General features: G+C 34.1%; 3 protein-coding genes across 12 annotated transcripts in view; all 3 read left to right on the top strand.

The window, feature by feature from the left end:
• Positions 1–14303, top strand: part of Wdr62 (WD repeat domain 62) — a 64000-nt gene extending 49697 nt beyond the window's left edge. For 4 of the 10 annotated variants that reach the window (XM_013320985.1, XM_013320990.1, XM_013320987.1 and 1 more), the window contains 19 exons: positions 38–166; positions 402–527; positions 684–838; positions 1116–1213; positions 1887–2003; positions 2738–2824; positions 3203–3327; positions 3616–3760; positions 4166–4334; positions 4728–4852; positions 5186–5312; positions 9729–9842; positions 10454–10584; positions 10775–10916; positions 11239–11367; positions 11593–11703; positions 11897–12013; positions 12421–12582; positions 12983–14303. In XM_013320985.1, the coding sequence (XP_013176439.1) occupies positions 38–166; positions 402–527; positions 684–838; positions 1116–1213; positions 1887–2003; positions 2738–2824; positions 3203–3327; positions 3616–3760; positions 4166–4334; positions 4728–4852; positions 5186–5312; positions 9729–9842; positions 10454–10584; positions 10775–10916; positions 11239–11367; positions 11593–11703; positions 11897–12013; positions 12421–12582; positions 12983–13134 (2461 nt within the window). In that variant the 3' untranslated portion in view covers positions 13135–14303. Of the gene's footprint in view, positions 1–37; positions 167–401; positions 528–683; positions 839–1115; positions 1214–1886; positions 2004–2737; positions 2825–3202; positions 3328–3615; positions 3761–4165; positions 4335–4727; positions 4853–5185; positions 5313–9728; positions 9843–10453; positions 10585–10774; positions 10917–11238; positions 11368–11592; positions 11704–11896; positions 12014–12420; positions 12626–12982 lie in introns of all 10 variants that reach the window. The other 6 variants (XM_013320986.1, XM_013320994.1, XM_013320993.1 and 3 more) reach the window with 6 other exon arrangements.
• On the top strand, positions 5342–9711 carry LOC106124380 (uncharacterized). The gene has a single exon (XM_013320996.1). It carries the CDS (start codon positions 5752–5754, stop codon positions 9412–9414), a length of 3663 nt encoding a protein of 1220 aa, XP_013176450.1. The 5' UTR covers positions 5342–5751; the 3' UTR covers positions 9415–9711.
• Positions 14304–20049: 5746 nt separating the features above from the next.
• Positions 20050–26033, top strand: snsl (snustorr snarlik; the record flags this gene model as incomplete). Its single annotated transcript, NM_001312592.1, is given in 5 exon segments — positions 20050–20227; positions 24880–24960; positions 25143–25241; positions 25448–25530; positions 25682–26033. Coding segments are annotated over 5 exon segments (636 nt in total). The 3' UTR covers positions 26012–26033.
• Between the last annotated feature and the right edge of the window lie 993 nt (positions 26034–27026).

The following is a 27026-nucleotide window of genomic DNA, read 5'->3' as shown; positions in this document are numbered from 1 at the left end:
ACCCTGTATGTTTGTTTACATATTCATAATTTGGCAGGTTTACCCCGGATTGCCAGCACCTGGTGTCGGCGAGTGGTGACGGATGTATATTCGTGTGGCGCGTGCCGCACGACATGGTGGTCACCATGCGCGCACGACTCGCCCAGCAGGCGATACGGCAGGGCAGGTAAATATCTGTGAAAATAGGAATAGATTTTTATATGAGTTGAATATTGGAAAATTTACATTTCTTGTGACTATTGTGACTAAGTAAAGAAAAGAAAATGATTCATGATGATGGTTGAATTAAAAAACCTTAATGATTAGGCTTTTGGCTGTTATATATTTTGGATTTAAAAGTTTTCTTTTAAATTAGATAGTTGTTAGATATATGGAGTTTGTAAAATGTTCGTTGTATATAGGAAAGTGCCAGTGGGCAGTAACGGTGCGTCGGGCCTGGACAGCGAAACGGACTCTCAACTGGGCTCTCCGCCGCGCGACATTCCTGACACTACCAAGTTCGGCACACCTGTTGTAGCTGACTACACGTAAGTGATACTACTTTGGTTTGTCACTCTGGAAATTTTTGTGTGTGATGTGCCAAAACAAGCTTCTGTTACGGCTTAAATTATTAAAAAAAATGTAAAATGATTTTATAATTTGTTTATGATTTTAATTAAGGTCTGATTTTTTTCAATTCGTAGCTTAAGGATAGGCAAGCTTCCGTCGTGGGCTAAGAAAAGTCTAGGAGACGAGCTGGCAGCGCCAGGGGGCGGGGCTCCGCCCGCCACGCCCGCCGCCACTCCCCCCGCGCCCCCCGCACGCGGCAAGTGGGCCACCAGGATACAGCCCGCTAACGGTAATTTATTATTAACATATTGATCAGTTTTAAATTGTAAGACGTTATAGGGTTGCCAACTATCATAACAAACCAATGACACATCATAGTGGATGTTCTGTCAACTAGTATATGCACCTTGAAAATCTGAAAAGGTGGCAACCCTAGGTGTCTTTCTGTAACATGGTTTTCTCTGGTGATGTGGTAGAGTCAGTCCTATCCTATGTATCATAAATAAATAATGTTCCTATCTATTATTTTTATTCATAATTGTGGAAATTTACTGTTTAATTTTCAGAGAAACGAGTGGATTCAGACGGTTCAAAAGATAGTTCATTAGACAGTGGAACTGATACAAGGTATATCGAGAAGAGAAGAGACCAAAATGTTAAACAGGTATGTTTTTTGGAACTTCTCTGTAGTTTGTTATTTGTATATATGTGTAATTTGTTTCTTGTCAGGTGGTGTACATGTAAAAATTCGCAAAATTTTATTTAGTCGTTAAATAATCTGCGTAAAAATATTAATTTGATTTTGTCTTTATGTAAATTAGATATTGGAGAACACCAAATAGTTAACCTTTTGCACGCCGATTATATCCTAAATGTCTATTTGTGTATATTTTTTGTCCTGTTACTAATTTGTAATGTCTAATCACTCACACGATGGTTTTGGTTGTGGTGATGGTTGAAATTTTTTTATATTTAAATATATCCAAATATTCAAACTAAAAAAAAACTATATCTTACTTGTGATTTTGAAGTAATGCAATTACTCAACTGATATAAAAACGGCTAAACACTCACGTATATTCGTCGAAAGTTATGCAAAGAAAAGATATTCAGGAAGAGACAAATTCTATAAATTATTTGCTTGCATAATAATTGTCGAGTAACTAGAATCCTATTTATTGTTTGTAGTATTTGGATATTATTTTTAATTTAATTATTTTCGCCTTTATGATTTGTTTTTTCTTAAAATTTTATTTGCATTAAAAGAAAAAGTGAATCATTGCTGTAATTAATGAAATGTTTTCATACGGTTGTGGTCCTTATCAACATACGAATAGCGGCCGAAATCCCTCAACCTGTCTCAGCTGCCGCGAGTCGAGGCTCTGTTCCGTCATTTTGACGCAACTATGAAAGCGACTTGCGACATTTTGACAATTTCTCCAAGAGTCGAGAAGGTTTTTGTTTTTTTTTTTTCATGATTTTTGTTTTGAGTTCGCATATGATTTTGATATGCTTTTTGTTATGTTCTTTGTATGTTTTGCATTTTTCATTGACAAATCATTATTGGGGTTTTAAAAATTGCTAGTTATAGAAATTATAAAAAAAACATCACATGTATCAGGCTTCGCCCAATACAAGAACGTTAAAAGTTCAGATAAAACTCCAAAGACTTAAAATACGGTCAGTTAGGATTTTGGTCATCCATGTTGAATTTTATCAATAATATAATATGTAAAAAAAGTCTGGGAAAACGAAATTGCATGCTCAATATCTTTTGTACGTTGCTTTTTTTACCTTTTATAAGAATAATTACTAATATTTTATACTAACTTTTGATATATTCTGATGTCAGAATTTAAAAATGCTTTCTTATTTTCAATAAAGGGTTTTTTAGGTTATTATTTAAATTATTTAGTTAAATGGATGGGTTTATTACTTATTTTTCTGCGATGTAAAATATTTTGCTTTTACAAATGCACACTAATTTGAAATATTTGGTCCTAATTTCTTCTCTTTTCTATCAAATCTATTTTCCTTCTTTTCTGCTTACAAAGCTGTTTGTATTAGATGTAAGAAAGTCTTCTGTTTGTTACATTTAGCTATGTTTGTATGTGTATGTTCCATACATTTTCATTTATTTTGAGATGTTCATTTATTTTTGTTTTCGTTTCCGTCCTGCGTGCGCTAGGTAACGTTAAATCTATCCAAGTCGCGAGCTGACGGTCGCACGCGACACCACACTGACGACTCGTCGCTCGGAAGTTTTAAATACGAGGTTCGAATTTTGGTTTCATTTCTTTTTGTTTTTAAATGTTTCATTTATTTTCATTTTATATTATTTGCTACCTTATCTTTTTTTTGGACTATAGCTATATTTTTTAAAATTCTGTTTGGATTGTGGGTGATGGTTGCAATCGTTTATGTGCATGTAAATGGATACATGGTTTATAAATAAGTAAATTAGATTTGAAAATGTATGTATGAAATTGGGGCCATTTTGATGTATGTGTATTCTTATGATTCAAGTTTTGTAACATTCTAAAGTAGAATTCTTGATATACAAAATTTGCTCAAAGTTTATTTATTGATAAACAGCAAGTAAAGTAGGTTTTTCTAGGTTTTTGTTCTATAAAATATTTTTTTTTATTTCCAGGACCAAGAGTCGACAGAGCATGACGGTGATATAGAAGACATATCGGACGGAGAGAGAACTTCGTCATCCGAGAGCCGGAACAGGCCCACATATTATCCTGGCAACAACGATGATGACACACCTGGGTAAGTTGCTCATATACTAATTACTACTTTTATTTTCGTAATTAGTTTTCTGTTACATACAATTGTAATGTCACCTGTCTGATTAAACGATATGATAAGTGCTGGTTAGATAATCGAATCTTACTTTCTTGTCTAACTATTTGATAGTTTGTGGATTTTAGATTACGGTCAATCAATATTCGAAGTCCTTTCCTTAAATTCGGTAGGCTCTTTACTGTGTTTTTTACTATTTGAGATGGTTTTTTATCATTAATTTGACTTTGATTTAATATTGTGTTACATGTGTAGTGAGTTCATGGTGAACGCGATGGACGCGGAGGAGCTGCGGCAGTCAGTGCGGCGCTCGAAGCGATGGCGCGCGCAGTCGCCACGCCTCGACCTGCCGCCCGCCGCCTCGCTCAGCGGCTCCGGACACGATTCTGATGATGACGAGGTACATACAAACGTACATATGCACATGTACACGCACACATTCACACACCTAAGCGTATACGTACGCACAAGTATACGTACGCATACGTATACGTACGCACACGTGTGACAAACCTATCTGAACAATTTTACATTCATAACGCTGTAATCATAGACTTATCAAAAATAGACATATTTGTATCACCAGTAAAAATAAAGTTTTCATTATAGATATAATACATAGACAATAAATGACAGTGGAAGGCACTGATGTGTCCTAATATTATATAATTTTTAATTTTCATTGAATTCGACTCTACATTGGGTGTTCACATTTTTCAATCATTATATTTCATACCTTAGTATTTATTTTCAAAAAAAAATTTGTGATGTACCAATTGTTAATGAGAATTTCTCTGTGAATTAGGTTTCAACGCCATCTGGCGACAACGCGGACCGCAACCCGCTGTCGGGTTCGTGCGAGTCCATAGACACCGCGGGCCGACGCGAGAAGTACCTCAAGTCCGCATTCGACAGCCTCAGTGGCGTTGAGCTGGACTCCACGCTCACTGGAGGTGATGCTCGCAAACAAGATTGTAAGATTATTGTATGACTGGTGATGGCTTTGTGTGTATTTGTATGTCTTCCCTAAAGTTGTGAACTAACTTCACATACAAATTATAACTATGGAGAGAATAGCTTTGTTACTAATGTTGGACTACCTTTGGAATAATTTATATTATTGTGTTTATGTAATTTAATTATATAAGTGTGCAAGTGTAATTTAAAACTGGTATATAGCATGTTTAATTTATGTTTTACTGGAATTTTATTTTTAATCGAATACTTTGTTAAAAACTTTGTATTTAATTTACTTGTAATGTTTTTGTCAGTGAAATATTTAATTTTTGTTGATGGCAAAACATGATATATATTAATGAATATATTTTGTAATACATATATTAAAAAATATATAATGTGTTGTACAGGCAACAACTCGCTGTCGGCGCAGCACCTGTCCCGCACGCCGGCCGCACGCCCCGACCCCGAGGCCGCGCGCCGCCGCGAGGAGCTGCAGCGCAGGATTCTCGAGACCAGGCGACAGCTTGAGAACGTAACGTATACCTATCTATCTTTATATCTAACTTACCTACCGGTCAATCAGCCCAATAGGAATTTCTTCCCCATTGAGCCGATGTTGAAGGCCGTTTCGACCAATAACAAACACTCATATTGATACATATTGTCATCTCTTTCATTGTCTATAGCAATAGAGAGACAACAATATGTCAATACAATATGCACGTAAATATCCTCTATCTCGCTCGCTCTTTGATACCCCCAATCAGTTGTGTACAATTGATGAATTTCTCAACTTGTCTTCCGAAGGAATTAACTAAATTATTTTTATTTTGTAAGAAATGTTAAAAAATCATTGGTTTCTCAGGTGGCCTTTCGGTCAAATCTCAAATCGAGTCAGTCCACTACGGATTTGTCCTACATACCAGAAAAGGATAATTCTCGTCGGAACAGACCTGTCTCGATGGCCGTGCCCAACAACTCTCGACCTTATGGTAAGTGTGGTATAAGGCAATTTATTGAATAAGAGTTTATACACTTTTATATAAATTTAAGCAATAAATATTGCTGATTTATAATTAATTTAATGCACAGACGCATACTGCATAGCATTTTGATTATTCAAAGTTAAACAAATAATAAAAATATAAAATCTTAAATTTGAATAGTGCGTTTTGTTGTGCCCTAATGAAAAATACAGAAAATGTTAACATTAACACTATTTAATAATTATTTTTATTGATTGCGTGTCGAGTTTGATGTATGAAATCACTAACATTATGCAATATTATATGATTTTTTTGTATTTATTGTACTAATCATATAAACAAATTTTCCCCATTATGCTGACCAGGAGTGCCTAATCTACCCTTTTATCCCGAGGAGAATTTAGATAGTCTAAACTTCTTCGACAGTCTCAATCCTTATCAGAATATGAACTTGGACTACCGTAACAAGAATCCTTACGCCATCCCCGCGAACATCAACCATAGGATGATGCCAGAGTACTTTGAAAACTTAGCTCCCTACGTACCCCCACATTCTGGTATTACACAAAATCAAACAGACAAGAGAAATGTCAACTACGTACCCTTTAGCAAGAAACCTGTTTTCAAAGAACAATTACCTCAGAAACAACCATTAGCTTTTACTATAGATATGGGAAAGAAACCTATCCAATCTAAAGTATTTAATAGATTGTTCTCTGTTAATCCACAAGAAGAAAAGGAGATCCCACCAAAAGTGCCGCCTCGTAACTTCCATCTGAATTTAACTGACAAACCTCAACCTAAATTACCAAAACCCAATTCTAGAAGCATATTTAAAAACTATAAATCTTGCCCCGTGTCCCCTGTGTCCGAAGAATGCAAATGGGCGGATAAAGTTGTTCAAAATAATCAAAACCAAGCTAATGTTAAACCTCAAAACGCTCCGGTAGATCCAAAGAAAAGAAACTCTTTAAGCTTCTTCGTTGGTATAGACAACCGAGCTAAAGAAACTGGTAAAAGTATAGTAGACACTATAAAAATTGATACAGAGAAAATGATTGCAGAAATAACTAGAAAATATGGTGATTTGGATGAATATGAACCTAACAATCAAGGGGATTTAGATCTCCAACCCTCAAAGGAAGTAGTTGAGAAAGATGATGGAAATTTCTCCTCAGATTCTCTCGAAGATTGTAGTCTCAGTCAAGACGTAAGTTGCAAGAATAAATTGTATTCAAAGAAGATATGTAAAAAGCATACAAAAGCCAAAGGTATGCCACGTCGGGCTGTGTCTAATTATGAATTATACGGTGGTACTATGGAAAAACCTGCGGTACCTGTCAAACCGCCATGTATAAGCCAGAAAAGTTCTACTCTACCTAGAAATATGCCTTCGAATATTGATGATGTTATGGATGAAAATTATCCTATAAATTATAAATACAGTATGTATAGATGCCAAAGTGTGCTGACCAAAAGATGTATTACTCGTTCAAATGAGTCCGTCTTGAGTGACAATTCTAACTGTTCCAGCGTTTCTAATGAAATATTTTTAAAGTATGGCAACGAAGTCGCCTTCCAGCAGGCAAAGTATGACAGTCGATATAATCTTAACGATTCTCAAAATTGTTCTTTCGAGAATCTGAACGAACCTGATGATAAATATTTAGAAAAACACAGACATAGTAGTGCTAGTTTCTTCTTGAACCAGAAGAAATATATGAAAACAAGCTGCAGTCAGGAATCTATGCTATCTGATGAAATGTACCTGGATAATGATATTCAGCTGTCAAGGACTAATTGTAATTCGCTAGAAAGCGTTCTCTCTGATGATTCTGAGTGCACCAAAAGTGCTCCTTTGGAAATGCTGTTTGAAGGCGCTCGAACTTCACGAAAACCGAGTCACCCAGCTGCGGGAATGCCTAACAGTAAAAGTTGCTATGAATTCGACAATAGTTCTAAAAGTTATGGTTCCAGTCCTAACAACGTATCCTACATGGGGGGTTACATGTATAACAACTATCTTGGTGAAAGTTCTTCGAATTATAGAGACATAGTAGTTAGCCCAAAACCGCCAACCAGTAAAGTTTATGGTTTTGATATACCAGGTGGCGAATATTCTGGTCATAAAACGGTCACCAGGTCTAAAAGTTTATACGATTCTACTTCGAAACAAATACCAGCTTCGACAAAAAGTGTTGCTTATTATTTCGATGGTAATAATATACAGCAGTACGATAAGGAGAAAAAAGGAACTGATGAAATTCCACGACTTAATACTGGTGATTATATGGCAAATACTAGTAAGTCTTTACAACCAAAGTTTTCCGAAAAACATAAATATAAAAGTGAGATGGAAGGTTGTGAACAAAATACTATGACTAAATCGAAAAGTTGCAGTTTCGAAGTTGTTTTAGAACCAGCCTCTAAACCAAACCCACTTAAAAATTTAATGGAAAAACGCAACTCGCACGTACAGAAAAATCTCGAGAAATTTGAGGAGCAAATACGTAAAAATATTCAAACCAAAGTAAACAAAAATCAATTGAACAAAGAGAAAGCAAATGCTGCAAAATATAACAATACTACTAAGAGTCTTGAAAGAGGCTCTGGTCCAAAAAATAACAATGTCAAAATTACGATGGAATTCGTTCCACATAAACCACCAAAACCGATTAAACGAACTTCCTCCACTAAGATGAACAACAGACTTAAAGCTGGCTTAGATAAGGGTACACTAAGTTCTTCCATATCATCACAATATAAAGCTAAATTAGACGGCCTTCAAAATAAAAATTATAATAGTAATAAAAAACAAGAAGATGCGAATTCAAACAAAGTTGATTCTGATAGTGTGGAAAAATCGTTTGATGTATTTGTAAAAGAAAAAGATGTGAACGAAAATAAATCCGAAATGCAGATGGATAGTTTAGAGGTCTTCGCAATACAAAGGATGGAAAGACTGCAGCATGTCAGCATGGATTCTTTAGACGTTATTGATGACAGTCAAAATGAATTTTCCAAAGATTCATTGGATTATTATTCAGAACAAGATAAGAAAAAGACTATCATTAGGACTTCAAAGAATCAGATGAATCGAAGAATGTCTTCCAGAGTTGAGTGTGAAGGTCCATGTCATAGTCGACAAAATATTGCAGCGAAAGAAAACATTGCACCGCCAGATACAAGCGATGAAGTAAAAAAATACAAATACATAGAGCGCAAACTAGAAATTATCAACAAATTAGTCGAAATGGAGGAACGAAAGATACTACAGGAGAAAATACTAAAAGAATGGCGAATGAGACCCTTGAAAGCTAATATTAATGATGGTAAAGGTGTAGTTAAACTTTTATCAAGAAAATTTGAAAAGTTGGCAACGAAACAAAACACTGTATCCGATTTTACATCACTCACATTAGAAGAAGCTGATACTGACACCGATACAGCATCAGAAAATAAAGAAATAAAACGGAATCTCAGTCTACCTGATATACTAGATTCAGATCAAATCGGTGGTTTAGTCACAGTGGATATCGAAGTGAGTAACGACGCTGGAAACGATGCTATAGAAATTGACCATCCTGAACCTACACAACTAAATAATGCTGTTTGTAGTGAATTGAAAGCAATTCAAAAGACATTGCCACAACGTGTTTATAATGAAATGGTTATACCTAAAACGGATGTGCATTTAGATAGTGAAAATTATGAATCTTCGACTACCAGTTCTAGTTGCACTAATTCTCCGAAAAGATTATCTATGTATGGCTTCCATAGACCGAAAACTCCGCTGAGAAAAGTGTTCCGTATGCCAGGACCTAGATGCAATACAGGGAACCAAATGTGCACTCCTGAGTGTAAAGTTAGGCCATCGCTGGCTTCCGGGGGTGGTGTAAGGAATTCTGGTCTGTCCAAAAAGTTTCCCTTCCAACCTCCAGTTCTGCCGTCGAAATTTTCACCAGTGCAAGGTTGGATTCGCATGTTTGAACGAATAACCATAGATGTTGTAACGGTTAAATTTTTATTTCACGCTTCTTATAATTTTCGTTCAATATCAAATTTATCGAATCCAATTTTTTTATTCAAAATTTGTGATATTTTGTGAGGAAACTAAGTATTAGAGACATATGAAATAAGATGATACGTTTCTTTTTATCCAATGATTTTTGCACTTGCAATCTTCACAAATCATCGCAAACAGCTTTGTTGTTTTTTTCAGCATGTCGAATATTGAGTATGCACGAATCGGTTACGTAGATATAAGTTTTTAGTGTTTGCTTATAAGGCACGATAATCTGACTTTAAACTGAACATTTCAAGATGAATAAAGATTTTATAGTTCAGTCTGGTATCGTTATAACGAAGTTCAGATTATTGTCGCTTGCGCATGTGACTTACAAAATGATCGGTGTGACTCAGCGAGCCGAACACATCTCTCGCCGCCGGAGCGCGAGGAAGAGGCGGGCGGCATGAGAAGGGCGATATCCCTCTCCGACCTCGCAAAGCCAGTGCCGGCGCCGCGCACGCCGCAAGGTTTGTACTCCCTAAGGGCTGCGGTGATGGGTCACGACACTTCCTTTAGCACTAACACGGAGGAGCTATGGAGTTTGCACGTGGATTTATCAAGCTGGGTTCTTTATAATTTCATCACATACTAGGAAACTTTTTTCATTTAGGTAAATGCATGTCCTTTCAAATTGTGTGTCTTTTGATTTTTTTTACCTTTTATTTTGTGGTGGTTTTTAATTTGATTATGGAAATTGCTTGGTTTGCTTTTATTACGTTAGGCTACACTTTTTTTAAATTATTATTTTGGTTGGTATTAGGGTTGGCGTTTGTTTCTTGAGGTTTTCATGTCATTGAGGTGCCTTAAAAGTGTCTTAAGCTTTTAGATCTGCTCTAAGTGTATTAGGATGTACATAATTAATGTTTTTATAGTTTTTTTCTATTTTAGATTCATAAGTTAAACAAAAGCTCTCAGTTCTATCAAACTAAAATTAACGTTAATTTATTTTTGTATATAATATTTACTAACTTCATTCCTTACTGATTACTCATATCTTAATGTAATCTCATTTTCTTCTTCCTGACAAACAAACATATATCATATACTTCGTTAATAAGAGCGTATTTTGTTTGTCTAGCACCGGTGAAGTCGACTCCGCCGACGAGCGCGAACTCGAGCAAGTCTCCGAGCGGGTTCGTGCGCCCGGCGCCGAGGTACAACAGCAAGTCCAGTATGACGAGGAGCTCCAGTGTCGGTGTACTCAATCAGGTAATTATCAATAACTTAAGTTAACTGAATGGGGTGTATGAAACACGCATATTGACTCGTCTAGCGAATTCATTAAAAATAGATACAAAGGAGGAATAATTCCATTGATGTTGGTAGTAGTTTTGAGGCTAGTTACTTAAAAATTATGTAGGTAGTATGATGTTTTATTAAAAAAAAATACTGTTTTCAGAGTGATTCAGAGTCGGACCCACAGCCGTCGCGGCAGGCGGCGTCACGCGTGCAAGGTCTCATGCGACCCACCATCAGCTCCATGAACAAGGCCACCGCGAACACTGCGCGAAGGAGAGGACTCGTCAACTCTTATAGTACTGGTTAGTACACATTTTACTGCATACTTTGAGTAGTTATTAGAAATAATATCTAGAAAATACTAATTTTGACATTTGAAAACTAAGACGTACTGTAAAAAGGATTTATGTCCCTTTCTAACTACATAGTTGTGCAAGAATAAAATTATACATTTTTAATTAAATCTGTTCAAATGTGTGAACGTAGCTAGATTCCATAGTGCACTTCCAAAAACCCATATACGTGTTCGACACGTGAAATTCTCCGTAGTGGCGTCTAATATACTAATGTGTGCACTGCATTTTGATCCGTACCCTGCACGGAATAACATTGACATTGGTACAGCGAGTGTGTCGACGGTGGCGCGCGAGGAGTCCAGTTCGGAGGCGGAGGACAGAGGCACTAGTGAGCCGCCCGTCGCCGCGCCCCGCCCTCGCGCCGCCTCCGCTGACAGGGCGCAGCGGAGACTTGTTGGTATGTACCAACAAAAAGGTTATTGTCATTATTGACTATTGACAGGTCTAAACGTGTAAAGGTGAAAATCGCAAAAATACCAATTATGGATCAGATTCAAGTAGGATTTTAGTATAGTGTATTAACATTGACTTGTCCTGATATGCATATTTTATCCCCGCCAAAGAAATGACTAATTATTATTACGTATGTAGTTTTTTTTTTCTTATCATGATTTATGTCTAGGTCGCAGTGGCAGCGAGCGCGACTTGTCAGCGAAGGCGCGCGAGGTGACCGCCCGACTGACCACCAACACGCGGCAGCGCAGCAAACCTGAACCCCCACCTGAAAATAACTGTAAGAAATAAATATTGTTATCAATGTTAACCATCTCACCGTGAACTCCCTTTTAAAATAGAAATACCACGCAAACAAATTTCAGCAAGATCCATGCAGCCGTTCTGGAGATACTTTCAAACGAACATCCATATATTCAAATATTCGCATTTATAATATTAGTATGATTACAAATGTGTCATATATATTACAGTATCGCCGTCTCAGCTGTGCCTGGCGCTGACGGACCAGCTGACGAAGACTGCGGGCAAAGTTGTGCATCTCTACCGCCGTTTGCAGCGCGACCCGAGCGCCGCCGCAGACATCAGTGGTCAGTGCATTACATCCACATGCAACGACATCATTTCTCTTTAGACCATACAAAAGTAGAAGATATACTTTATGTCGTTTAATAGACTCAATTAAATAACTATGAACTGAACTGTATGTATTATAAAACAGAACTAAATTAAAAATAGACAACTGCAAAATTGCTAAAACTTAATGGCATTATTACTAAGTTGTAGAATTGCTATTTAGAACTCACAGGCGTTGGCGCGAATAATTCTTTTATTAGGAAGTTCTAAGTCTTCTAATATGTCATGAAAATTTTTCGTTAATTCTTACTCTGAGTTTCGATTGCTTTCTTGACACATATTGTTATCCCGTTTATTCTCTTTGATTAAACAGAGACAACAATATGTAATTGTTATTTAGAGTGGTTTGTGTTGTGTTCAGGTTTAGAAGCAGCGATACTGGAGACGCAGAAGGTGCTGCGTGGAGCTGTGTTGCGCGCGCAGAACGGTGAAGCACCCAGCAGCTTGTCTTCTACTGATGGTGATTGCCGCGCGCTGAATGTGGACTCCACGCGACAGAAGCTGGAGAACCTCGTGTCCAAAGGTATATAATCATATGCCACTATGACACACTAAGTCACTTAATGGTTAGTATCGATTTATTTTAAATCTATGATATGGTATTCCTTTATTGGTATTACAGGAATCTGAGTGTGACTCATTAAATCGGCGCTGAGCAATCACTCTGAGTTAGGAAGTTTTCTAATACAATCTTGTTCATTAGCAAAACCATAAAACTATCTTTTATTGGACATTAAGATTTGATTTGTCGATGTTTTTTTTTAATTTAAACATAGTCCATATTACTGTCATAATTAAAGTTGTAATCAGGGCATTTGGTTAGTTGAATGAGAAATCTGCATTATGGTCACAGCTTATTGATAACCATTTAGACATCTGTGGAAGTTTTATCGTTTAGGTAAATTGTCTATATGTATATGCAGAAGCGAGCGTAGCGGGCAACCCGGCGATGTCTCTCATCGAGCAGTACTCCGATATCCTGCTGAACATGATGCAGAGTAAGATGGTGAACCAGTTCTCTCAGAGCCCGCAGAGCCTGCCGCCCGCCACCAGAGAACCCGGCGCCGATAGCTAGTATAGAAAAAGACTTGAGTGAGATATAACGCTATCAAGTTACGAAGTGTGTTATAACCGAGTTACCCATATGGATCTAATGAACAATTTGAATTAGTCGAGTTAACGACTGATCAGAAGTGCTTAAAATCCGAGTTAACACGACCAAGTTATGAAGTGCGTTAAAACCGAGTTAATCATACGGATCTCGTGTACAATTTCAATTAGTCGAGTCAACGGGAAGTTTACGAAGTGTGGCAAAAGCTTATCCGTACGAAACCCGTGTAAAGGTTTAATTAGTTGAGTTAGCACAACGACGACAAGAAATGCGTCATAATCGAGTAACCCGTACGGATATTGTGTACAGTTTCAATAAGTCGAGTTAACTTAATCGATTCGCTTTTCGACTTTGTGTTATAAATAACTCTTGTATACTCTTGAATTTTAAAATGTGTATGTAGTTGTGATCGTGTAAGATACTAAATAGAATTCGAGATAATTATATTTTAAGTAAAATAACGAAATTAATTAAGCATTAATTAACTGATCTTAATTGTGCCCAAAACAAAATATGAAACTGGATACCAAAATAACTGTTTTTGCTTACTATAGAAAAATGTCTATAAATATACATGAAAACTGTGGTTATTTCCCTCACAATTATGTTACATTTCAACATCTATCAGAATAAGCCTATAATAATAAACAATAATTCAAATTAAACCATTCCTAAAAGATCTTTGGTTACTGTGAAATGTTTGATATGTATATTTCTTGTTTAATTGGTCCTGTTTATGCTAAAGAATTAACAATGTCTTAAAGTATGTAACTGAAAAAAGATTGAGGTTGTATATGTCTAAAACAGTTTGATTAAAGTAAGAAATCATATCATTTTAATGTCTCCATATATTTGTGTATGTAAAATAATGAAACTTTTCTGTTTTCAATGATTTATTTTAATATATCAGCATTTAAAGGGAACATAGTCGTCATTTTACCGAAATACATATATATGTAAATTTAATATTAGAACATATATGTTTGTGTATATCATATGTGTAATTTCTATTATTGCATATGTTTTAATGTGTAAAGAAACAATACTATAGCTTCTATTTGTATTCTATCATCATCAGCTCACTATATGTCCCCACCGAGGTGCTCGGAGCCTCTAAGTTAGGGGTGACTAAGCCAACCATGTTGGCCCAGTGCGGGTTGACTTCACAGATATCTTTGAATTCTGTATATCTAAAATATATCAGAAAAGTCTCATAGAATAACATATTATTATATTATTTATTTTTGTTAATATTATTTATTACTTGCATTGTAAGTCTTTAATAGTGAAAGCCTTACGAATATATTATGATTATTTCTAGAAATAGACATTTTGAATTGAAATAATTATGAAAAAAATGCTATAATTTTTTATTCTCTTACTATTTTTTATTACTAGAAATAGTGCTTTTATCTGTATTTATATATATCTGCGTTCTAGTATTGTTTCTTTTCAATTTTTTTTTTAAATTTTCCTCTTGTACAATTCCATCTGTTATTATTTTTTTAAACAAGCAGTTGAATAGGTCCTTTTATTTTGATAAATGCAACCAAAAATAACAATCTAATGATCAATCGTTTTAAATTAATTTATTCCATTTTTGAATATGAAAAAAACAGAGTTAAATAAGCAATCCAAATAATTATATTTACTAAGACACAATACAATTGTCAAGTTATTACCTAAAATATAGTAAACGGCAAATAACTTGAAAAATGCTTGTATTGAGTTAATTTGAATTGAAGAATTTCACTGTCATGACTTATTAGCACATATTGCTGTCTCATTTTTTTTTAAATAATAAAAGAGATGAGTTGATTTTATAAAAGTGCTTAGTCTACACCCAAAGTAAGAAATTGAATATAAAATATTCATATGATCGTCAGTTTGCAAGATGACTTTTGGCCGGTAACTGTATGGGCCTTTATGACTACGGAATTTTTTTTGTAACTAAAAATATTTTGTAATTAATTCACTTATATCTTTCAATTGAATTATTAAGAACTAAATATCAGTAAAAATAATCTTATTATGTAAAGTATAGGAATAACTCTTTATTTATCCAAAATGTAAAAGAAAATAATTATGGGCATTTTTATACAGACAATATTTTTTTAGCATTTTAATTGAACTGTACATTTACTGACAATTTTCAAATACGCAGAAACTTGTATTTTCCGTGGAGTCTTGTGACCGTATGTAGATATTCTTTTTTTTAATTATTTAATGTTCAAAATTGTATTGCCATTTATAAAAAAGACTAATGTTATTATAATAATATTTAGAAACGATATTACAATCATTATTAAAGAATTTTTTGTTTTTTATTTTTTTTTCTTTTAATTTTAATTTACATTTTTTTTTAGTTTTTACGTTTATGAAAATTTTATTTAATGATAAAAAAGTTTTTAACTGTCAATACGGAAATTTTTGACAAAAAAGTTTTTACTGCATTTTAGGTGTATTTTAGTAATATGAAAATGATCACAGGTCGGTAATGGTCATCATTGCTAAGTAATTAATTAAAATAAATTAAATGTGATTTTAAGTATGTGTCTATGAAACAAAATGGCCGTCTTTAGATGTAGATATTTTGACAGTTGCGGTTAAGTGAACGTTAAGTTACCTTGTAATAACATTCAAGTTAAGTGTTCGATTAATGTTAGGTGTTTAGTTATTTGGTAGTGGACGTAGATTCAAACGGGATATCGTTTTAAAATAATTAGCATTTTTATACATTAGTGTATCTACATACACTAGTAACTACACAATTGTAGTAGTTTAAATGTTTAATGTTACCTTGAAAAAAGGGGAATTGTGGAATGGAATTGTTTCAATTTTTCAACTCGCTTCGTAGGAGGCACTGCCGAGCCCTCAGAACAGAGCGTTCATAAAAAATCCAAATACATTAAGTTCAAGGGATTAGAACAATGGAATTGTTAAAGGAATGGCGTAGGTATTACATTAAAAATATTATTGTATTAATTTTTATACTAGTTATTTTACGAACGTATATACAATACTGATATCATAGTAAAGCTTATTATTAAGATACATTTTTAAACATATATAACCTATTAAACTTCCATTTATTCCCTTAGACACCTTAAACATATTGCATTGCTAAAATTCTTCTCGTATTCTTCCAATTCACGCTCGAAAACACATCTCTTATATTTAGGTGATATGTTTTATAACAATGTATCAACAGTGGAAACGCACGGTTAGGAACAGCCCTTACTATGATTAGGAGATAAAGATCGTGAGACAAACATATGAAAAAATTTTCGTCCATGGTTGCTCATTAAAATTGTCCTTCCATAAAAGCTCATGCATGATAGAAAATTCTGTTGTCATGCTTCTATGTATTTTTTTGATTAACCTTTTAGTGCAAAATTACAGCTAAATTATATATTATATTTAATTTATATGCTATAGAAACATTATATTGCTTTTAGTAGTCGATTCAACTAACATATTTTCACATCGTAAGTTTTAACTACACATTATGTCCGACTTGAAAGCACTATCACGATTTTTATTGATTATATTCGTATTCTGCGATAATTTCAATGCTAATGTTGCAATAAACTGTACTTAGTCGGACATTATGTGTATTTTAATATGTACAGACTAGTCATAGTGATTCGAAACATTTTTTATGAGAAATACAAAGGAAATAATCGTATTTATGCGTTTTATTTAACCTATATAGAGTATACTTCAGAAATGATTTTCAATTTTTCTTCCAGGATTGGTGAGTAACCATTTTACCGGCATGTATGTGCCCTACATTGTGCCTTCTTCGAGGTTTTTAAACGTACAATACAAATTAAATGAAGTTAAAAACATGAGGATATACGTACGTTTGCTATATTTATCAGAAAATCAATCAAGCTTTTACTTGTGTTGAATTCGATTGCTTTTTGGTGGTGTTGCGCGGATGTTTTTCTATGCGTTCGACTTCCCGTAGCAAGCCCGTTCGTATTAGCAGGTCTATGAGCGGTCGACGACGTGGCTTCCTGGTGTGACGGTACGAGGGAGATCTGGACTCTGAAATTATTCATACATGCACACACATTTCATAATAATTGTCAGACTTACTGAAAGGTATAATTGTGACGCCTATAGCCAAATCAGCTTGACCAATTTTTATACTGTGAGGTTTTTAGATTCATATCTCTAACCTTTGTGAGTTGAAAATTGTTATTTTCATAAGTCATTCCCTGATTGGGAGCGTCGGTGGCTCAGTGGTCAAGCACTTGACTTGCAATCTGCAGGTCCTGGGTTCGAATCCCGCCATGTACCAATGTGTTTTTCGATTTTCGATTTACATATGTACATTTATCCGACGTTCTTACGGTGAAGGAAAACATCGTGATGCAACCTGCACATATCTGAGAAGTAATTCAAAGATATGTGTGAACTCAACCAACCCGCACTTGGCCAGCGTGGTTGACTATGGCCTAATCACCCTTAACTTAGGATAGGCTCCGAGCCCCTCGGTGGGGACGTATAGTGAGCTGATGATGATGATGATTCCCTGATAGGTATATCTCGTGAAATGTATGATAGAATTATATCACAAGACGTTTTATTTCATATGTAATTTAGCCTAAAATTTATGAAAAAAAACTTACTAATAGCCTGCGTCGGAGTAGTGATAGTTTGGGGTCCAAACTCGTATAAGATCTGAAAATCTGCATGATTCCCAAATCTGAATCCGAAACCAACACGATGGTCATTACCTTTTAGAAAAATATAATATTAAAAAACTAAACACCTAAGTAGAGATTTTTCCCACGACCAGACGTTAATGAAATTCCCGTTAACATATCGAGTTACTTGATGATGCGGGCGGATAATTTTTAATTTTTATTACACAAAGAATTCCTTTAGTTTTTTAGGTACGTATGACGTACAAGTACGTCTTACTAATATTATAAATGCGCATGTTTTGATGTATGGATGTTTGTGCTTCTCACAACAATCTAGAAGAAAATTTGACAAATATGTAGAACATAGTCTTCAGGAACACATTGGAGAAACTTGTAGTTCTAATTTCTAATTCATATGTTACTTGCCAAGTTTCAATCGTGGTGCGAAGCCATATATCACAGTTAGACCTGCAGAGACATCCTCTGGTGCAATTTTGGCAAGATGAGCGGCACTTGTATCTGAAAATAAGGCCTATGGTTAGCATTTGTACTAATACAATGGAAAAGTAGTTCATAATTCTTGTTTTTTTAAGGACAATACAAAATACAGAAACGATATGAGCATAAAGATGAGGATAGCCTCATTGTTTTTGTAATAAAAAGCGAATAGGACTTGTTATTGAATAGGAAGATATTAATTACAAGGTCAATACACCTACTACACTATTCTATAAAGCAGCGTTTATTAAAGTGTAAAGCCGCAGAGTCCTGGGGCTCTAAAAAAAGGGTCCCGTAGACAAAAAAGTTTGAGAACCGGTGCCGTAAATTATTTAAAGAAATATAAAAAAACTTACATTTTAATAAGAAAAAAATAGCACAGATTACTTTTATATCACGTGACATATTAACAAAAAGAGCGGGAATTGGTACTGGCACTCAATAGCCAATAAAATAAAAAAAAGACTAAAGGAGTTGAAAGGACATTGAAGACTGATGGAGTGGTGTGCCGTACGGTACGCGGTGGGTCGCAAAAACTTATTCTATTGTACATTGGACTGTGTTCCCACGGTAATTAATAATGATTATCTTATAGAAGTATGCACATTTGTTGTGGTACAAGTATTAAAAAAAATATTTTTTCCTTTTCCCAAACGGATTATTGTATTTAAGTAAGAAAGTTCGGCAGTGATAGAGATGGTAGACGTAGAAAAGGGCGTCAAAAACTATCCCTAAAACGATAGGAATCTATGAATGAGAGCCTTGTGATTAACATGCGGACACCTCACCTACACTTCGACGCCGTCCCGCTGTGCCACTCTGCTGATTAGTAATAGTGAAATAGTAGAATCAAATAAAAACTATTAACAAATATCAGGCGCTTTTTGATTCAATAAATTAAGTCCAACTGTCTAAGCCAACGTCATGTATTATTCTCGTTACGTCAAGTCATGTCATTTTCATGTGCTGATGTTTGTTTACAGCTATAACTCTGAACAGGCCAAGTGGAACGGTGTGAATAAGATCATAAAACATATGAAACGTTCTTGTAGGACAGATTTGCAATAACTCATCGTAATACACACATAGTGTTTTTTTTTTAATTTCACGCGGACTAAGTCCCGGTCCCGTACAGCAAATTGTCAATAATGACATATGCGGATGTTATTATTGCTAAAGTTGTTATTGCTTAACCGAATATAAGCTTTCTATATTTGTTGGAATACCTCCACCACTCTTGGTTTCACAAAATATGAAAGTGGTGGTTAAATTACCGCAAAAGATCATAAGTAGAACTTTATTCATGTTAATTTAGTACTTATCACTTTCTATTAAAGACGAAAGTTGAATGGCCTTTTGGCATGCAGTTATTGCTGCAAACAAATATTTAGAGCGTGGTGAATGGAAACACACACACGGATGTCAAGTGCATGATTGCTTGTTATTGTAAAGTAAGCTTTTTGCTGCTTACTTTTAGGGGTTATTTTTGTTTGACCGTATTAAGAGCATTACTACCCGGGGATTTTGAATTTCGAACACTAGTGAAATATGTTGCGAATTTACAAACGTACAAACTGCATGATTCATGTCAATGGAATGTAAACCTAATTGCAGTACAAATTAAGTAATAAGTTAATAGTTTATTAAGAAGACATAAATCGTTGTCGTAATAGTGAAAGTTCCCTTGTCGGTCGTCATATGTTTCTACGTTTAGTTTGGCGGCAAAATCAGTCGCGTTGACAGTTCTTTTTTTTAATTCAGTCATTGACAATTGTATAATGCGAGTTTACTGACTGGATTTTATTACGATGCTTGTGTATGTTACGTGAAACAGTGATCTACAGAAATTGTTTTTAAAATGACGGTGAAAATTATATATCTGTTGTTCCTGTTTTCCTTAGGCAAGTAAATATTTGGGGTATACTGAATTAGGATTAGTATTTGTTGACTAGTATTTGTGTTATAAAACTTTCTAATATTTATTCACAATATCGATGAAATGATAATGTTTCAACCATATTTCAACTGTAGTAACAAATCTGTAGCCGTGTGTTAAACACTATTAAATAATAAACAGATAAATTTATCTCTTTATTTATTTATAAACAAAAATAATTAAATAAGAGTAATTACTTTGAATTTAATAAAAGAAAATAAGTAGAAAATAATATAATAAATATTTTTAAAAGAATTAGAACAAATTCTTTTGGGTCAGAATGTCAAATCGTTTACTTTGAATATTATTAAAAATTAAAAGGATACGAAGTGAACGGCGAGGGGATAATAAATTACAGCATAATTATATTAATCGATCTAAATCCTTCACATTGTTTTTGTGTACTGTTAATATATGTTATTAACCTTCAAAAGCATAATAATAAGGTTACCACAAATTACCCCTTTACTTTATGTGCAATAACAACTTTCAAAACCTTAAAGTTTAATGAAAGGACCGTTAATTTAATTCAGTATAAGAATTTACGGTAGTCATAGACAAAAGCACTATCATGAAGATGTTCTAACCGTTCTGCGCAAAATCTGTATAAAACTTACCGTGATTCCTGTCATTATCTTTGACAAAACAGAGATAACAATATGTTATGAACGGGGATTTCAGTCTCAGAAACCAACGGCTAGTGGTAGAAATTGGATTTAACTTTTTTAAGGAAGAGACTATGCTTCCTTACTCTTTGGTTTATCAGTCTACTAGCTGTCGCTAGAGACGCCATTCGCGCGGTATTAAAAAAAAATTAGTGGTCTATTATGTATGTTCTACATCAAAACCAAATTTCATCGAGATCCATTTAGATGTTTTGAATATGAAACTAGCAAACATCCATCCATCTATTCGCATTACTAATATTAGTAAAATTAGTAAGATAAGAAGTATGATTTGTATTGCGTTCAATCTTTTTATTTTCTATAAGGTTTTACCTGGAACTAATATTTAATTATATTAGTCAATATTTAAGTAGACAGATGTTCGTCATGTAATTTTAGCTGTGTTTAGCAGTAGTTGTGTAATATGGTTTCGATTTCGTAGCGAGAAACAGGTTTGCGTTAGTTAAGATGTCTTTGCTCTTAACCTAAGGTTGTTCTTTGGACTTTCTTAAACTACTTACGTTAGAGATATATTGTAAACTAGCTGTCGCCCGCGACTCCGTCCGCGTGTATATATAAAAAACTTAATATATAGATAAGTTAAATAAAAATGATAAGCCTATTCAAGGCATAAATTCGAAAAAAATAATAATAAATAGAACTCTATATACGTCTCCTGGCTCTAAGCTACCTCCTCACCAATTTTCAACTATATCTAGGTGTTATTGAGTTATAAGTAGTGTGACTAACACGACTTTCTTTTATATATATACGATATTGATAGGATTTATTTATGTAATACTCATTAATGTTAAGTTTTAATCCAATATAAAAAATAACATTTGTTCAACAGAGCATTGCGATGAATATTTAATAAGAAATTAACAAGGTTGAAAATTGACCTCAAAATAAATAATAGTTATAGCCAAGGTGTAGTTTTTATATAAAATTATTCAACAAAAATGTTTTTAAAATAAATAAGGAGGTTGAATAATCGATAAAATATGAAAATTTCGTATGATTTTTACAAAATAAGCCTGGCAGTTTTGTCTGTTTTTTTTTTGATAAAAGCATTTTGTAACTGTCTTACTTTTCTATTGTATTTCTTGTTGTAAGGTTACACAAGTTAAAAGTGAATTTTAACAAGTTAGAGTAAAGGCGGGAAACCCTGACCTACATACAACAGATACGCAACACAAACCATGTAAGGTTGCGATCTTTTGACAACTTGCACTTACACACTAAACAGATTTTAGCACGCAATAATATATTTATGAATGTTCCAAAACTCTAGTATTTATGGTTTAGAAGATTTTATAGGTTAGTTCTATTGATGGTTAGTATTATCTCATTTGAGTTATATGCAATTTGGTGCATGCAAAATTTAAAAAAATATCTTTAGTGTTCCACAAAATGAATCCTGTGTTATTTATGTATGCAGTGTCTGTGTGTGTGAGGTACAAAAATAGTTAGGTTGAAAGCAACTGGGCCGCGGAGGAGAGCGAAAGCTTGCCCGTGGTCTCGTCCCGAAACAGAGAAGTTTAGTGGGTATGCCTCCGATAAGGAGGAGAATCCCACAAAACTACCGCGTCCCCTCTGGGGCGCGGAGTATGAATAAAGCATTCTTCTCTGAAAAAAAAGTTGACAGCAACTGTTGATCGATTAACAGTGAAGTTTCAAGCGTGACAAATGGTGCAGAAGAATATAATTTGCATGTTTATTTAATCACAAAGTCCTGCTCGACCCAAGTGCAATAATCTTTTATAATACGGCCTGAATGAGACATATTTAAGATTGAGTTTTTTCTAAAAGTATAAATGGATGGAACTTCTCCAGTGCCTGTGATAGAAAACAAATACGAGGACCACTTTGTTAGTTGTAATTTATTGAAAATAAAAGCTGTTATTGTCCACGTTTATGTGTGGTTGTAACCAGACATATGACAAATAATTCTATTGATACAACACTATAAAGGATGTAATGAGTTACTTTCTTTTTTATTGCAAATGGTGTCATTTGTGTAGTTTTCACGTCATTATATGCCTGTAAGAGAAACCTTACTGAAATTGGATCAATTTTCACAGAACTTTTCTTAATAAATAAAAGAGTAAATAACAGTATTTCTTATAAAAAAGATTGTCTGTAGGTCTATGACACTCAGGGGAACGAATCGAATGACTCAATTGTTAAATCAGTTCAGGTTGTAGGCAGTCACAATGGAATTTACGTATACATACAATCCTATACAAATAAAAAACATCACCAATTTGTCAGTCAGGATATGACGATCTTTATATAAAATATGTTCACCAAAAATGAGACATCGTGAATAATTTGTATTGTGGTAGTGGAGTTTTGGCACCTCTACGTCGAGCGGCCGTGACTTGCCTCACATATTGATTTGACTATGCTGCCCAAAAATTTCTTTGAAAGCTATTCGAACCTACAACAGTACAAAAGTTATATAATCTCTTTTAGTCGTATTTGAAGAAAAAATAAAGAAAATTGAACAAAGAAACGTCATGACAATAATCTTACTAATAATATAAATGCGAAAGTTTAGATGGATGTTTGTTAGAAGGTATCTCTGGAAAGGTACAACGGATATTGATAAAATTTGGCACAGATATAGAACATAATCTGGAAGAATATATCGGCTACTTATTAATTTTTTTTAATTCCGCGCGGACGGAGGCAAGGGTGACAGATAGTATTTTTTCATAAATGTAGTTAAGTCGAAAGGTTTTAAATAATTATAACTTAACTTGAGAATACTTCCTTATATCAAGCATGTAGAAATATGAAAAGCTGAAAGAGTATTCTAAATATATTTTTATTTCCACAAAGATATAATGACGTAACAGTTTGTACATTTCACATTTACATATTAACATAATATTTAATAACCTGGTTGTAAGATAATATTACATGTTCAAACTCTCTCCGTTTTTATGTATAAATTTACGTTTAGTCTTAGTACAATGTAATAAAATAACGTAACGAATCTTCTACATAATTGAGACTCTATTAATGACTACTTTTTTAAATAACTCAAGTTAAGGCGTGAAACAAGACCTAGTATGTATTAAATAACTCAAGGTTCGTATCGTTAGTGCAGTCAAGCATGAACTTTTTATAACAGTAGAGTTCTACTGCACTCACATTTGTGTATAGAACACAGATCTCTATTAAATGGACAGTTTCTTTTTAGTTCTGGTGGTTGTGGCCAGTAGTAGAACTCGAATTCGAACAAATAATTATAACAGGAGGGTTAGACAAAGTGCTTTCGCTCTGAAGCGATTCCATAACGAACTTCAAAAATGTATGGAACTGACAGTAACTTTCGTTGATTGTCGTGCGTCAGTTCCATACATTTTGAAGTTCGCTATGGAATCGCTTTGAAGCGAATGCTTCGGAACAAGGCAAAGGCTGTCATTTCTAAACTACAACTAGAGATTAGTAATATAGAACATATTGTCATCCCTTTTATCGTTGTAGAGAAAACAAGGACTACAATATTTATTGATACAAGTGACAGTAGAGGATACAGTAGTGGAATTCAACGGTTACTTTATATTTCACACAGTTACGTTAGTGAAGCTTACAATAGCTATTGTGTTGCGGATATGTTAATGAGAATATTGGTTACTAAGAAAAAGTATAGCTCGTATAGTCAGGGAAGAACTTATTGTTGACTACTTTTACCACTTAATTCACGAAATAAAAAAAGTATATAAGTAAAAACATATTATAATATCTGGGTTTTTTCAAAGGGAAAGAGAGGAATGTAGATCTATAATCGAACCTGCATAAGCGATTTTTCTCGCTTATGGAGGTCTTCCGTCAGGATCCGACAATGACTCTTATTTATAGATATTTCTTTCTATATAAACAATTTAAATAATTAACAGTTAGTTAAAAAATGATTATGTTAACTTTTCTTAATTTCCAGGACAATGCTCCGTGATCATACCCGAGGAGCTACCATCGCTGTTGTCCGTTGCTTATTCAAATATTCCTCCTATTAAAAAAGGTAAGCCCCATAACTATTCTCATCTATTACATGTAAATTTAGTTCCATATAATATTTACGGATGAACTTGAATTTAAACATCAAATTTTAAAATAATCTATAAAATCGTTGTACTTTATAGTTGTCATTGTCTTTGTTTATTAAAACTGAACTTAACTTAATTATTTCTTGCATAATTTCAGGTACCGATTCACGAGTGGGTTTTGGATTCGCGTTCGGTAATCACGCCGACTTTCAGGTCATGTTCGAACTGGGGCCGCAGACTAACACTATGAATCTCAGTAAGATATTAAATTATCTAGTTATTTATTTAATTCAAATTTTTCATAGTATAATTATAATCTGTGCTTTAATTCTTTCTTTTTTGTAATATTTAATTAAAAAATATATAAAGACAGCGGAGGAAAAACATTGCTATTTTTTTCTGATAGGCACGTAAATGAAAAATATGGACTGATTGTTTTAACTCTTATTTATTGTTTTTTAGCTGGACAACCTTTCGGAACGGGGAACAACAAGCGACAAGCGCCGGCCTTGTCACCTCCGAAAATTAATAAAAATAGGGAAAAGGTAACGGATGCTTGCTGGTTTTCGTTTTCGATAAAGCTCTTATAAGAATTTCAAAGCCCACCTTTATTTACGAAATCATTATTAATTCATAAATAGTTAAAGTTAGTGAATGTGTCTGTTTTAATGTTAAAATGTATGTTTCTCTTTTCAGTTCCTACAAAGTGACGCTGGAAAATATTTACAAACCTGGGCACAAAAGATGAAGAGCCCATCAAAAGTAGTACACAAAAGACCAGATACGAGTAGACCGGGAGAAGTAATGAATCTAGAAGATTCCATGGTAGAATTAGTTAAGAATGATAAAGGAGAATATGAGATCCACCAACCAAAACCTGGACATATGCCACAATATGTTTTGGATAAACTGAAAAGGCTTTATGGACAGAAGAAAGAAGAAGCACAGAAGTTAAGTGACCAGAAAAGAACAGAAGATGATGTACGAAAAATAACTGAAGATCTGTCTAATGTTGATTTAGATTAAGAAAAAAAAGATAACAATTAATGTGTAGTGTTTTTTTTTACAACTGTGAATTTCTACTGGCAAAAAATATTATAAAAAACTAACTTTCGCCCGCGTATCTGTACGTGCGGAATAAAATTTAAATCTTATTAGGATATGTGTTCTTCCAGACTATGTCTATGCTAAATTTCAGCCAGATCCATGAAAGCATTATGGAGATACCCTCTAACAAACATACATACATCTACATTCAAACATTTTTATTTTTAATATTAGTAAGATTACGTTGTCATCTCATTCTCTATAAAAATAGTGTAAAAACAATATGCATTTTTCAAGGTCAAAGAGTGGCGGAATGAAGACACTGGCACAATTTATAAAATACGCAAATTCTAAATGAAACTTCGATAGCTAATCACACTAAAATAACTCTTAATCATACCACCATCAGAAAATATAAGATTGTATAATATCTACATAGGAATTTATAAGCTTACTTATGTTTATTTTCCTGAGAATATTAAAAATGTCCGCAGCGTCTCATAAACTTTAAGGAAACCCGAGAACAAGTTATGTTAGATCTTTTTCGTTGTTATAACGTTGTTTATTTTCTGTAGCTATATTTATTTCGTCTTGTATTTATGAATAAAAATAAAATATATGTGTGAATCAGCAACCAAGAATACTCCTACACCAAAAATACTCTTTCGACTTGTTGTTTTCTTTAAGGAAAATCTTAACTGTGTTCAAGACAATATCTAGATAATAGTAGCATCATAAATAAGTGTTATACTGACATATTAAGCTAAGATTATTGCGAAGAAAACCTTTTTTTTATATCATAAGGTGGCAAACGAGCGAACGGCCACCTGAAATCGCTGAAATAGCGAAGTGACCGTTGCCCATAGACATACGCAATTGCATATGCGTTGCCCACCTTTAATCGACGGAGGAGAGGATGCACAGAAAGAAAATATTTCCCCTTTCCATGCATCCTCTCATCCGGAAAGTCCACTTCCACTTCCCATCCTTTCCT

This window comes from Papilio xuthus, unplaced genomic scaffold (genome assembly GCF_000836235.2).
Source record: "Papilio xuthus unplaced genomic scaffold, Pxut_1.1 DF825946.1, whole genome shotgun sequence".
NCBI lineage: Eukaryota > Metazoa > Arthropoda > Insecta > Lepidoptera > Papilionidae > Papilio > Papilio xuthus.
This window is presented reverse-complemented; position numbering and strand designations above follow the sequence as displayed.